The sequence below is a fragment of the Ipomoea triloba genome, chromosome 6 (assembly GCF_003576645.1).
Source record: "Ipomoea triloba cultivar NCNSP0323 chromosome 6, ASM357664v1".
Classification (NCBI taxonomy): Eukaryota; Viridiplantae; Streptophyta; class Magnoliopsida; order Solanales; family Convolvulaceae; genus Ipomoea; species Ipomoea triloba.
The window spans coordinates 21,405,780-21,421,292 of record NC_044921.1 but is presented as its reverse complement, the minus strand read 5'-3'; the positions used below and the strand labels follow the sequence as shown (position 1 = coordinate 21,421,292).

The window sequence follows — 15,513 nt, the reverse complement described above, 5'->3', positions numbered from 1 at the left end:
CATGTTGCTGAGTGCATGGGCTACTGTTTTCATTGTATGTTTTATGTGGTTCTGTGGGAACTAAACATATGTAGAACAGTTTATTGGAATGTCTTATGCCTTAATTGAAGGCTGTAAGTGTCGGTTGTTTATAATCCAGTGTCCTATATATTTTTTTCAATGTTTTTTTTTTTTGCAGGAATGAAAATTCTTAGAGGCAGAACATATAACCCAACAGAACTCCTGTGAACTATAATATAATTTCGTCTAAGAAATGAATCCTACCACTGACTGTACACAGAATTAATAAAAATTTGCAGAAAATCTTATTATCACCTGCAGAGACTATGAACAATTGTTAGAACATACATGCAACATATTATAAACTCAGTAAAGTTACACTGATTGATAAAGGACTGATCAATTTGATACTTTAATTCCAAATGAAAACAAACATGTTCGAAATAATCTGTACTGGGAAAATTCAGTTAAGTGGACTCAAATGGAAAAATATGTCAAACATGTTCGAAATAATCTGTACTGGGAAAATTCAGTTCAGTGGATTCAATTCAAATGGAAAAATATGTAGTGTAAATTCAACTATGACAGATAATGGTTTTATTTTGAAAAAATCAAAACATATGGGATGCATGCAACATATGGTCCAAAATTAATAATATTATATAAATATTTAATATATATTCACATTAACATTAGTAGTATATAAAATTAGTTAATTCATTTATATTAGGAGTTTAATGGTCCAAAATTATATTAACGTTATTAATAATAAAATTTGCAAAGTTTTATACTAAAGTATTTCAATATTAGTAGGATATTAGTAATATTAAGTAATTGGTATGCAATCAACAGTATTATAAAATAAAGAACAATGTTCAAAATATTAGGACAATTTATTATTGCTATATTAGGAGTTTTATATAATTATTGTATAATTATTGTTTGAACATATTTTCTTATACCATTGACTTACTTGGGATGAGATGTAATATTGTTAGATATAACAATTAGCTTTATTTGAAACGTGAATAATTAATTCTCATTGAATCATATTAGAAAAATTATGTTTTGATTGAAATTAAGAAATTGCTTAATACATAGAACAAGTCATCAGTAGATATAAGGATTCACATATGCCAGTACCGAATGGAAGTAATGCATGCATGTCGAGTAATTGAAGGAGAATGCAATGATTCAGAAATTGCTAGAGAGAAGTGGGAGCACAATAGAGAGAAGGCAAAAGGTCGGACAATGCTTTTTAGGATCATTAGAAGAAAATATTTTATATATAATTTTATTGAGTTCGGGTTATGGGTTGCATTACTGGGTTAGTACTGCGCCAAATTATATAGAAAAAAGAAAAGTAAAGCTTGGCCAAGAATTTGTTATATTAAGTAGTATATTTGTTTATTAAATATTTTAAAATAACATTTATATTGATTTATTTTATATAAATCTGTAATTTCTATTTATTAGTTAAGTTTTTTCTAAATTGAAAAATAATATGAATTAGATTCATGTATTTTTTACACTATTTTTAACATTATTGTATGAACTTTCTTGAATTAAATTCATATAATTGTTATACTATATTTAGCATTTTGTTGTATTGCACTTGGGTTTGTTTTCAGAAAGTCTACCTTTATTGATGGTCAAATATACACACCACTTTGAAGCTAAGTAATTCAAGAGGATTAAAAGTTTTGATTTGTGGGGATAATAGACAATTTGTGAGTATGACTAAAAATGTTGTATACAAAAAAAAAAAATCAATAATGTGGAATACAATTTCAACGTTAAATGTTATTAAATAATTTGCAGTATACAAATTTTCTTATTATTTTTTATTATTATGTTATATTGTTTAATTATATTATTATTATCTATGGCCGTGCATCGCACGGGTGCAAATGCTAGTATTTAGAATAGTCATAGCGAATATATGTAAATACAAGTCCGATAAGGTTAGCTTTGTCATCACAGACACTATAAGTCTGGGATCAGATCTCGACATCAGCCCGAATATAGGGCATTGGAATAAGCGTTTCCGCTTATGGTCAATAAGATCAATAAAGGTCTCTATATCGATCAACCCGAGTAAAGGACCTTGGAAGAAGCGTTCCCGCTTGTGATCGATAAAGATCAATAAAAGCCTCTAGACCAATCAACCTGAGTAATGGGCCTTGGGAGAAGCGTTCCCGCTTATGATTGATATGATCAATAAAGATCCTTAGATCGTGAATAAATCTAATCTATTGATTGGTAAAACTTGATGACTATATCTCACGAAAATACAATGGTAAAATTCGATCCCTATATCAGCAAAATTTGATCTCTCAAACATGCTAAAAATTTGATCCCCAAATCATGAGTAAATCCAATCTCTTGATTGGTAAAATTGAATCTCTAGATCACAATTAATTAAAATGATACTTTAGTGTTGTTAAAATGAAACTAATGTGTGTGGAAAATGAAACTAAAATCCAAAGCTATACTATAACATATATTGTCAAATGAATGTGGAGTATAATTAAAATAATACTTTAGCATTATTATAATTAAATTAGTGTGTGGAAAATGAGATTACAAAATAGAGCTCATACAATAATGTATAGTCAAATGAAGCTGTAGTAAAATTAAAGATTAAAAATGATAATTTAATATTACTATAATGAAACTAGTGTATTTAAAAAGTGAAATTAGAAATAGAGCAATATTGTCAAATGAAATTTATGTGTAATTAAAATGATACTTAGTGTTCTAAAAAAAAGTGATACTTATTTTATGGACCACATTATTATATGGATCATGATCAACAGTAAAATTTGCCTACTAAATAGCAATAGTACTTTATGTTGAATGATTTTAGTTTTTAGACGTGGTATAGATTGGGCTTTTTATAAAGATGGATTCTGTATAATATATGCTTTGAATTGGGCTTCATTGGAAGCCTATATTTTGAGAAGAAAAAAGTTATAAGGTCAAAAGTTATGACAAACGGTAAATTGTGGCAAATTATGCTGTGGACTTGGGTCCAAAACTACGTCGTTTTTGTCTTCTTCTTCTTCTTTTTTTTTTTTTTTTTTTAATTAGTAAACATATTGCTGAATATAGAGTTGTCCAAAAATGTGTGAATGTAGAGGTTTCAAAGTGTGAGTGTAGAGTATAGAAATCGTGAATGTAGATTTATGATTGTGTGAATGTAGAGTTGCCCAAAAATGTGTGAATGTGGAGGTTTCAAATTGTGAATATAGAGTATAGAAATCGTGAATGTAGAGTTATGCATGTGTGAATTTATAATAGAGTTAAGAAGTTCTAGCAACTTGTAGCCCTGTAATGTGTGAATGTGGAGTTCTCAAATTGCGAATATGGAGTATAGAACCTGTGAATATAGAGTTTTGAATGTGTGAATGCATAACAGTGGTAATATAGTTACTAAACATATAATCTTGTAATGTATGAATGTGGAGTTTACAAATTGTGAATGTAGAGTATAGTGTATGTGAATGTAGACCCAGGTCCACCTTGCAAGGTGGACCTGGGTTCACGGCATAACAACCCGTAAATTATATTATGGATCATGATGTACCTTTTATTGTAGCCTTGTAGGTTCAGGTACATAACAATTAAATGAACTTATGTATTTATAATAGTTAATTTGTATATTCATAATAGTGAATTTATGTATTTAGATGTAATAAATTTATGTACTTATAGTAGTGACTTTGTTTTTTTTTTTTTTTTTGAAAAATAGTAGTGACTTTAATAACTAAATTTTATGAGCATGGTCACACTTTTGTTTTTACCTCATTAATTTTCAAACAATGGAATCAAGAATTATGAAGACAAAAAAGGTCCTTGTACATGCATTCAATTCGAAACTTTAATATATTTATATACAAACACACACATGTGTATGTGTATATATATGTAATATATATTTTTATATATTTATTTATTTTGGTTTCAATACTTTTCTACTTAAACAGTTAAACCTATTAAGTTAACTAAATATTTAATTCCCACTATCATTTTGATTTTAATATTTGAACCAAACGTATCCTTAATCTTGTTTCCAACGACAGGGTGAGATGTCCAAATCCTATTGAAAACTTACGAAGTCATGGTAAGGCATTCATACAACGAGAAGCTTAGCTAAAGGTGCTTATTCAGTTAATAACCCAGTTGACTTAACCAAATTTGCAAAATGTTTTGACCATTAATTGAACTAGAATTTATATTTAAGAATTAATCGAACTAATTTTTTTCCCCAGCTAATTGGTCTGTTAACCCATTTAATAGAAATATTATAATTCAATTTAAAAACACCTAAAATTCATAAATAAAATTTGTATATTATAATTTCACACCACGAAATAGTCATTAAATCAATACCTAAATGATAGAATTTGAAGAAGTGGTATAATAGTATGATTGATAAATTATAAAAAAAATTAAAACGTAAAAAAAAATATATATATATATATATAGAAATACATATATATATATGTATGTATATAATTTTTTAAAAATAACCATTATACAAACTGAAATATTTAAATTAAAATATAATTAACTAAACTTTTTCATTTCGATAAATTAATTAATTATTTTATTAAATTATGCACACTCCTAAACTTGGATTATCAAAGAAAATAAAATAAAGGATGGTGTGTTACTTTGAGAGTTGAATTAGCCATTAGGTATTTAGGTGCACCTTTAAAAGCAATACGCATATAAGGTAAAGGGATGTAGTACTCACTCCCCTCCATTCTACCAATCATATACGTATGCGTACCATTTTAATGGATATATTTATATTACGCGGTCAGAATTCTTTTCCCTTTTGCATCCAACATTATATTCATTTTTTTCTTTCATTTTTTTATACTAAGGTCGCTCGTGAAATGGATTTGGAATAGATTCGTATTCAGTATGTCTAACGCGGATCTATAATATTTTATATGCTAGGGTGTTGAAATCAATTTAAAAAGTTAAATATGCATTTGATTTGCTCAGTTGCGGAGCCATGATCAAGTTATCTCAAATCTGATTGTGCAATCTATTATTCAATATCTTCATTACCTAAAAAAAAAAAAAACAAACAAACAAACAAACTTTTTCAACACTTGCAATTGTCACTAGTAATATTAAAGCTAATTTCACAAGTAAAAAAAAAACCTAATGAATATGCACTTATTTTCTTTGTCTCCACTAATTTTTCAGCAAGAGAACCAACATCTTGGATATTGTAATATGTAGAGTTAGAGCGCACATCAAGGATATTAACGTTTACAAAAAGCTCCAACAACATTTAGCAAAGAATCAATGTTTTAAAAAAGTAAAGCAACACAAAAATGTCTAAGTTTTGATTTTTGAATTTAACTTTGAAACTCCATAACTATTCCATAACTATTACAATAAGAGAGAAAAAGTTATTTGAAAACATTTCAAGGCTTTTTTCAATTTTTCGTTTCCACTATTGCTCTCTGATTTGCATTTTTCAATTCTCGTAAAACAAAGAGTTATTAAATTCTTATTATTTTATTTTGAGAATTAAAATATTTATATTTATATAACCCCTATTATATTTATTTTAGTGGATCAATTTTAAAATTTCTCTCTCTCTCTCTCTATATATAATTATAATTATAATTATTATATATAAGTAGAATTTATTCAATGCAAATTCTTGGGTGATAGCGGCAAGTTTCTTTGAATACACAAAATATATGACATTTTCTTATTAATATAAAAATGAGTTACAATTTTTATTTTTTTCCTCTAATTTCCAAAAAAAGAAAAAACAAAAAAAACTCATGACTATTGTTTGAATGTACGCTATGAGTAAAGTCCGTCTTCAATCATTATGATCCACACAACTGTGTAAATTATGATTAAAAAATTCATAAAGTAAATTAATTTAATTTATAAAATACATTATTCTAACTCATAAAATACATTATCTTACCCTGAAAATTCATTATTCTAACACATATAAAGTACATTATATTAACGCATAAAATACATTATCTTACCTCAAAATATTCACTTTTCAAAAACACGTACAAAACAATTTTTTTTTTTTTACACAAAAATAACGTCGCTTTGGATCATGATCTAGACAAGGCCGACACAATAATTTTCACGTTGTCTTCTAACCCTATCTCGAAAATGACCGGCAAAAAAAAAAAAAATCCAATCAATTGTCTGAGGTTTCAAATCAAAATATTGAATAAAATCTTATTTTTGGATAGCATTATGACATCATAATGTAAGAATTTGGTTGCCCACAGTGTAAGAATTTGTCTAAAAGAGTACGACACGGGGACACATGATTTTCACAGACAAAGCTGAAGCTGAAATCCGATTTTATTATTTTAGTTTAATTAATAAGGATGACAATAAATTTGCTTAAGTTTATCTATTTAGGAGAGAGCCGAGCAGCCTCCAGAAGAAGTGAAATAATAATAATAAAAGAAATGCAGACCGGCTTTCTGACGGCAACGCCCGCCGGCGCCGGCGCCGTCTTATCGCACTCCGGCATCCGCCGGCGATGCCACATCGGCTCTTCAAAGTTCCCTCTCATCCTTACCACACCTAAATTACAGTTACAGCCGCTCCACACTTCCCGCGGCTCCGTATGGAGCGCCGGCGCCGCCGCTTTTGACGTTATGCGTGATTACGGTTCGGTGATTCAGGACGCCGGAGCAATGGCGCTCACCATCGCCGGAGCATACGCTCTCGTCTCCACTTTCGACGGCTTAACGCAGCGCAATCTCATTCCGCAGGTTCTCTCTATCTCTATCTCTATCTCTTCACCGTAGACACGCACACGCTCGCTAATCGCTATCGATCTGAATCTGAATGTGCATATATATATATATATATATCTGCATGTGAATGATTTATGATTGTTCGCCGCACATCTAGCTAGGTTTTCACATTTTTGGTATAAACAAATTACAGGTTATATCTAACTAGACTACCCAGCCAGTAACTGAGGCAGTTAGCACTACTTTAGGCTTTCCACATATGGACATATTGAATTTTTGGTCATTTATGCTTCAATCTTTTTGAATTTTCATGTTTTATGCTTCTGAAGCCAAAATCAAAACGCCACTCCCTGATTTTTTGGTCTTCATTTTAATGGATTGATTCAATATGTGGTAGGGCACAGAACTTTTTCCTTCAATTTTCAAATCTCAATAGTTGTATGCAGAATTGCAATTTTCTAAGAATTTGCAGGTAGAATCCAAAGTGGGTTTCACTGTACACATTGGGCCTCCCTCCCACTGTCTTACTACTGTACTGGGATTTTTTTAATGTATCAATAAAAGCTGGCAGCTAGGCTGTCTGCCTGTCTCCTATCGTTTTTTATTGTTTACCGTGGACTGGGGAGAGAATACATTTTTTTCTGCTCTTTTTGCTAAATCGGGAGAAACTATGCAGTTTTTCTTTTAAATAAATAGCTAGAGAAAGTGAGAAACTATGAATCTATGATTTTAAATAATTTTTTTTTTCCTTTTTAGGTTCTTTGGCTCAAGAAACTGGACATTTTGGATTTGTATAAATTAATTTGCATTTAGTAGTACAACTAGGTGTTGAACCTCGTGTAACCTTGCCCTATTGCTGCTTGCAGAGAAGGGCATTATTGCTATTTGTGCATTCTTTCAAAAAGTAAAATAGTACTTTTGAGAACTCATATAAGTTTTTTTTTTTTTTTTTTTAAATACTCATTAAGGTAGTATGTGTTCTATATAGTTTCTCAAGTAAAAATCTAAGCCCACTAGTTTTCAAAAAAAAAATAATCTAAGCCCACTACTATGACCACCCATTTGGAATGGTAACTGAGATGCCATCATAGATTCATAGTACTTAAATAAATTTAACCCTTTAATTAATCATAATATTGTATTTTAAATCCTTAATCATATTATTATACTTTTAATCCTAGTATTATATAATTATCAAACTCCATTAACATATGAGGTTATTTTTATCTTTTAGAATCAATAGTTGCAATTAAAAGTGACATGGAGAGAATGAAACTTTAACCATGGATATTGATTCTAAATAACAAAATGACATCATAAAAAAAGAGTTTGTTAATGAAGTTTGATAATTATATCACAGCAAGGACTGAAAATACAACATAATGGACAATTAAATGACTAAATATGTTTAAATAAATTAACAGAGGCCAAAATTTCAAAACTGAAACAATTTAGGGGACAAAAGTGTTATTTTCCTTTCTTGATATATTTAATGCAATGTTTATCTCATCAACAAAATAGTTGGCAGTGAGATGCATTTATTTAATTCATTACCTTTTTTTTTTTGAAAACTAATTCATTACCTTTTTAGTTTTGGGAATTTATGTTGTTGCAATGTTGCTCCATTTTTTCCAAAACAGAGTTTAAGCAGGAAGCTGGTCCATATACTATCTGGGCTGCTTTTCATGGCATCCTGGCCTATTTTCAGGTATCAACTTGTTTTCAAAAGATATATGGTTGCTGTCTAGCATATATAATATATAAAATGTAAACAATGTATTCATAGTTTCGTACTATCAGCTTAAGTTTTTAGTTGAAATAGAATACACCCTTCAATTGTCTACTAACGATTTAGAGGTTAGGTTAGCACGTCAAAAGGGGCTCGCTACTTTGCTTCCATTGTCCCCATCCTTAACTGCCTTAGGCTGCTTGTCAATGGCCTTCGGTTCGCTGATGATGAAGGACTCGTTAAGTCTGTCACTCGGGAAGGAAATCCAGAGTAACTTCAATCTATCTCTTATGGTCAAATTGAAAGTCTGTTGTAAATACATGTTAATAGGCACATGTGACATTTATTCACTCCTTACATTTGCAGAGAACTGCTTCGAGGCCCATTGTACTATGTCATGGTACTGATTTTATGTGCACTTGTCTTCTGGCGTGAATCTCCAGTTGGAGTGGTTTCACTAGCAATGATGTGTGGTGGAGATGGTAAGATCAACCTTATGCTCTCAATTATATTCATGTACTTATTTGAACTACTTGGGTAATTTTCTTTTCACCTTGGCATTTACAGGTGTTGCTGATATCATTGGAAGAAGATTTGGGTCGGTAAAAATTCCTTACAATCAACAAAAGAGTTGGGCTGGTAGTATCTCCATGTTTGTTTTCGGTTTCTTGATATCACTCGGGTATTGTTAAACATACAGTCTGGTTATCCATTTAATCTTTTAGTTAAGACCGAACATCTTTCAATGCTGATGACTTTCAACATTCCTCTTTTTTTTGTGTGTGGTTTAAGGATGCTGTGTTACTTCTCAGCACTCGGATACTTTCAATTGGATTGGATCCCGACGATTGAAAGAGTGGCGGTGGTTTCATTGGTGGCAACCGTGGTGGAGTCTCTCCCGACCAACGGAGCTGTGGACGACAACATCTCGGTTCCTCTAGTAAGCATGATAACTGCTTCTTTGAGTTTTGGTTTGTAGAGTAGGGATTCAATGCCAGAACTGAACCTCCATGATTAATGAAATCAGTGAGAATGTGTTTGGTCTTCATGTGCTGTCTCTACAAGCTAATTAAGGTTCCCATAAAACCAGTTTTTAAGGAATATGTTTCACTAACTACTTAGAATGCAAGAATTGGGCCCAACTGCTAATATAATTTGTTCTCGGCTTAGCCAAATCAATGCATTCAAGCTCTATAAATATATTCTACCAACCATTTCTTAGCAAACTAAACATGAGTACAGAGTACTCCATAGTATGAATTCCACATCTCTTCTTTTGAGTAAATTAAAAGTCTTTGTTCGAACCTTGTAAATGAAATAAGAAACATTGTGGGGATAGTCACGAGGGAGTGTAAAGTGTAAACCGAGACATCGGGTGCCACTAGATCACAAGGTCTTTGGCTTTCTTTCCGAAAGTGTAAACCGAGACACCGGGTGCCACTAGATTACAAGGTCTTTGGCTTCCTTTCCGAATTTACTTGGGATGAATTACAATTATTCAAATATGAGGAATTGCAAATCCTACCCCCATAGGAATTGCAATTTCATAATACATAGGAAGAACGTTTGGAGTGTGAATGATGACCAAATTACCCTCCAAATAATCCGACATCTTTCCATATAAGAATTACAATTACACGAGCATTTTGATTTTTATACTACTTATTTCCTTTCAATTATCATATATATCAAACACTATAATTTAAATTTTGAATAATTCTATGCATGTCTGTCAAAAATAAAATTTGAATTCCTATTTTATTCATACTTTATTTCTTTCCTATAAACGTACAATTTCTTTCCTTCTTACTTCCCTTATAGGACTTTTGGTTGGGAGGAAGGAATTGGGAGAAAAAAAATTGCAATTCGGTGAGAAAAGAATAAGATGGAAATAAAGTAGGAATTCAAATTACATTGTTTGTAAAGTAGAATAGAATTACGGGGAATATAAATAGAAAAATTGATATAAATATTATAATGCTCCTATGTAATAATAATAATAGTTAAGGATAGTAGTGTCATTGCATTCCTTTTTCATTTTCCATCCTCATTAAATTGCAATTTATAGGGGTTTTATAAATTGTAATTCCAATTTTAATTTAATTACAATCAAATTACGATGTACCAAACGGATGCCCCAATCCATTGTTTGGGGCTAAAATGTCTCTTTCATTTCTAAATATTTGACTGTTCCATACGTACACGGTACACATATGACATAACACATGACCTGTCTTTCTCTGATATCCACTCAAGTCACATTCTGAATCCAAACAATCCAAAATATTAAAAATCTTACATTAATTACAATGTGTCATGACTCACGAGGTTTTTTTTTTATCCCTGTAATTTGTAATATCACTTTCTTTGTCTTGTTTGTATTTTAATTCTAGGCATAACAAAATTTCGTCCAACCAAAGGATTCTTTTTTGTCTTTTTTTAAATTCACACCAAACATACAATTTACATATATCTAAGTTTTTAAGGTTTCAATTTGTACATTGCAAATGAAACAAGCGTTGGGAAAACTTTTATAATTAAGTTCAACGATATTTGATTTGTTTTTTTTTTTAAAGACTTAATGTGGAAGGGGTAATTTTGAAAGGTAAGTACTATGCACAACTCTCCGCACCCAAGGGGGCCAAATCATCTTTAGAGCATCTTAATAGGGGATCTTTCATGATTTTTAGAATAGTAAAAAACAAATGTGTTGGTTTTGCACTAATGTGGGGTGTGGTTTTTTAATAGTTTGTTCTCCTCTAAGAATGATTTTTTGTGGAGCCTGTCAGGAGAAAGAAAAGGGGAAGGAGAGGGGCAGCTCTGTGCATGGTGCGCACCCACTGGCACATCGACTTGTTTTTTGTTTTGTTTTGTTTTATTTTTTTTTTAGCACCAGACCTCCTTTTCTTTCTTTTTTTTTTTTTTATAAATTCTTTTTCTCTCTCCATCCTTTCTCTCCTAATTGGTATCTCAAAAATAACAAAAAAAATCACTACTATTGAAGATGCAATGATGGATCATTGAACAATCACAACCCCTCTAATGCTGAATTTTTTAATTACTTACAGTCTAATGTAATTATGAGATATTAAGAGATGTAAGAGTCAAAAATAATAATTAATTTACTATTTCCAACAAATTATAGAGTTACCAACCTTGTGTCAATATTTTAAATTCACGTGATTTACCTTAGTGCTTAAAATTGACTTGTTGATTTAATGGAAATGAAAGTGGGAGCATGTGTGTGATTAAGAAGATGGGAATAGTTAAATAGGCAATATCATTTCTTTGCGCGCCAATTATGAGGTTTTTGTCTGAAAATGTGGACCCGCGTGAAAAAGAAGACACGTTTTGTTTGCGTGTTGAGCGCAACTTGCATGGGTGCGTAAAATCTTATGTATTTTATTTATTTTTTGTTGGCAGTCTTTTTTTTTTTTTTTCCTTTCATCATCTATTTCCTAGTCACACCTGTAAAAACTCTTTAAAAACCACAATTGACACTAAATTCATGGATTGATTAGCAATAACTCAGACTCATAATGAAGCATTGGAATTGGATTGGTTAGGGAGGCAATTGGGTCATCATTTGAATATTTGATTGTACAATACCTAAAAGGCAATGCCATTACATTCACGCCACCAATATTATTTGCCCAATGACTTGTAGGCTATAGCCCAATGATACCCTTTACACTCAACCCACTAAAATAATAGCATATGGTATTCTACCTAAAACCCCTAATATAATAACTTATTTTATATTCTTGTTAGTTGTTAATTAATAGTGAGGAACCTCTCTTAAGGTCCTGGGGACTTCTCCCCTCATTTTTTGATCCCAAAAAATAAAAAAATTTATGGAAAATAAAAAGGCACTCCCTAAATAGTACTTAGAGATGTTCTATTCATTAATTCAGTTAATTTCAAATTAATTAAAAATCCATTTAAATATTTTACGATGATCTTTACATTTTATTAGTTAGTTGTTCAATCTTTTGATTAAGCTATTAATCAATAAAAAAATGTCGTGTAAAATGAAAATCATTTCAAACAAACTCATAATTTTGACATGAATTACAATGTCTTTGCCCAAACACTTGGAATTAGTTGATTCATACTTATGTGAGGGGAGTTTGTTCCACGAAAATTTTAAAAACACCAAACTAAATGTATTATCATACATTTAGGTATGTTAGTTTTAGTGTTTTATTATGATTATGATTTCGTGTTTTATTAAATAAATATAATAAATGAGTTTACGGCATTTTATCAAGTTTATATATATGCATGCCTATTATTGGGGTATAGATTATATACTAGTGGTTAAAAGAACGAATAAGGATAATAATTTATACGACCGGCAATTGTAAGGTTAAAAGTTCAAACTCCAATATAGGTATTAGACTTTTATGCGTGCAATATTTAGACCATCTATTGATCCACTAGCACATATTTCTCAATTTTCTTCTTTAGTTGGCCTTTATAGTTGAGGCTCAACCTGTGTGTTCATAATCAAGTAAGAACAATACTCTATGTGAAAATCGTGAAATTCAAACAACTGATGGAATAGATATAACTATTGAAAATAAACAAAACTCTGATACCAAATCCATCATCATCTTCGTGGTCTTTTCATCAAAACCATCCATATTCAATTATTAATTAAGCATCCCAATGATACAAAATACAATTAAGAAAGCAATGATGCCAAAAAACGATGATTGTTAAGAAGAAACAATGTGTTGAATTAATGATGCTTAGGATGCTGATATGATGCAAGGCCAATGGGGGGGACAAGGGATTGCCCAACACCCAATTATATATATGTTTTTTTTAAAAAAAATTATTAGAGTTTATACTTTATATTAATTTATTTGCTCCACCACCTGATATGATGGGAAGCTAATGAAAAACAAGAAAAGGAAAAACAAAATCACTAATTTTTAAAAAATTAATACTGCATGAAGTATATGTTAAAATCATTAACAATTAATTAAATATTTATTTACTGCTTATAAATTGATCAACAATATTCTTACATAAAATCGATTTATTTATAAAAAAAAAAATTGACAGAAATATTTCAAAAAATATAACATTATTCTTTCTAAAATATTCAAATTAAAAATCTTGCTCAATCAGTGGATGTTCAATCAGTGGATTGTATAGATACTCAAACTAATTTATCCAAAACATTAACTGAATTTTCAGCCATCACATCAATCAATATTCAAAGAACATTAACTACAAGAAAAGAATCTTTATCTCATTATTTGTTTTTTAAGAAAATCTTTATCTCATTTAATTACAAGGGTAAGTTAGCCACCCCTTAACTTTTCTAAAAGCCCCATTTGTACGCATATCTAATAGAAAAATTTTACAAATCCTTTTTACTTTTTCCTAAAAGTATAATTATCAAAAATCTAATTTCTAGATGTTGATTTTTTTAATTTCAACTTGACTATTAAAGTATTAATTAAATTAAAGAAAGTGATGTTTCCAATATATCCTTACTTTCTAATATTAAACAAATAAAGTTAAAAACTTTACGAATATAATTTATTATTATTGAAAAATCATCTTTTGACTATTTTTTTATCACAAAAGATTATTTGTCTGTGTACGGATAGTTATAATAATTTCCGTGTATTACATAAAGACAATTATGTTACTTTACCACAATGTCTTGGCGCGAGACAATTATATTATTCAATTTTTAGTAAGAACTAACAAGAATACTTACGTTCAACATTTAAGAGTACTTGATTTTCTTATTTGAAAAAAAAAAAGTGTACTTTTTGTAATGCTTTAAAATGAAGTTTGGTATGATATTTGCTTTCACGAATGAATTAAAGAAACTTATGAATCAACCTAAACACATGATGATGAACAAAGAAAAATGAAGATAAAAAAGTACTTTTGGTATGTAGTAGTAAATGATGTTTGGTAATATAGGAAGTTTTAAAGGAAGAAAATTGTACAATTATGTTGGATTGTTATAAGGGAGTTAAATGTTGGACGGAGATAGATTGGACTGAATTGATTATTTAAGTAACTCAATATAGTATATGTCAAGTTAAATAGAATGTTTGTACGATATCAAATAAGAAGCTTGCAGTGTAAAATTGCTTTAATTTATTGCTAATAAGTGCACTTGCCAAATTGGTACACCATTACCAATCACTTGTACGAAGGAAACTTCTAGCACACATCATGTCACAAAATTGCATATAGTCATTGAATTAAAGCTTTATAGTGACGAATAATAGTACAATTTTAGAGGGCAGTAAATTATGTATTTAGGGAAGAGTGACTTAGCCGCATAAGTTTCCTTGGATTAGTACAATCTTTTCTTTTTGTTTTTTTGATAATCTAAAATTTTTGACTTCGTTGAACTATATCGTAAATTCATAAATATGTTCCTAAGCCTAAAAGAATGTAAATCGAGTCATACACTTCTGCACACAAAAAACCTAATCCAAACTCAATTAAATTTCAATGTTTGTGGCAGGAATCAAACTCCACCATGTAGTTGGAAGCAACTATTAAGTAAGATTTCTCATCCGCTAGGGTGGATTGGCACAGTTCTTATTGGATCCAACATATTTTGGAACTTTATATATCTTTAAAAAAAATAAAAGTTAAGTCAAATAGAGAAAAAAAAAAACTAATGTAAAAACTAATCTTAGAAATGAATAAGAGATTAATTTCATTTTTTAATTTAAAAATTTTGAATATTACATACAAAATTAAAAACTTTTGCTTTTTATGAAAGTGACCTGAATCACTACCATATTTAAATAAGAGACTGTTTGATGCTTGCTGAATAAGTTAAGCAGAGTGTTATACATTAGGTAACATTCAAACCTAGGGATGGCAATGTGCCCCGTCCCCGACGGGGATCCCCGCCCCCGTCGGGGACGGGGACGGGGATGGGGAAGTTTTGCGGGGATCGGGGACGGGGACGGGGACGGAGATACCCCTCCCCCCCCCCCCCCCCCCCCGCCCCGC

At 30.4% G+C, this 15,513-nt stretch overlaps 1 protein-coding gene across 1 annotated transcript; it reads left to right on the top strand.

Annotated features, from left to right (window-relative positions):
* The first annotated feature begins 6,391 nt into the window (after positions 1–6,391).
* Positions 6,392–9,553, top strand: LOC116021959 (probable phytol kinase 1, chloroplastic). The gene is made up of 6 exons (XM_031262493.1): positions 6,392–6,791; positions 8,417–8,484; positions 8,644–8,775; positions 8,872–8,987; positions 9,073–9,187; positions 9,298–9,553. The coding sequence occupies exons 1-6, from the start codon at positions 6,399–6,401 to the stop codon at positions 9,482–9,484; spliced, it is 1,011 nt and encodes a 336-aa protein (XP_031118353.1). The 5' UTR covers positions 6,392–6,398; the 3' UTR covers positions 9,485–9,553.
* Positions 9,554–15,513: the final 5,960 nt, after the last annotated feature.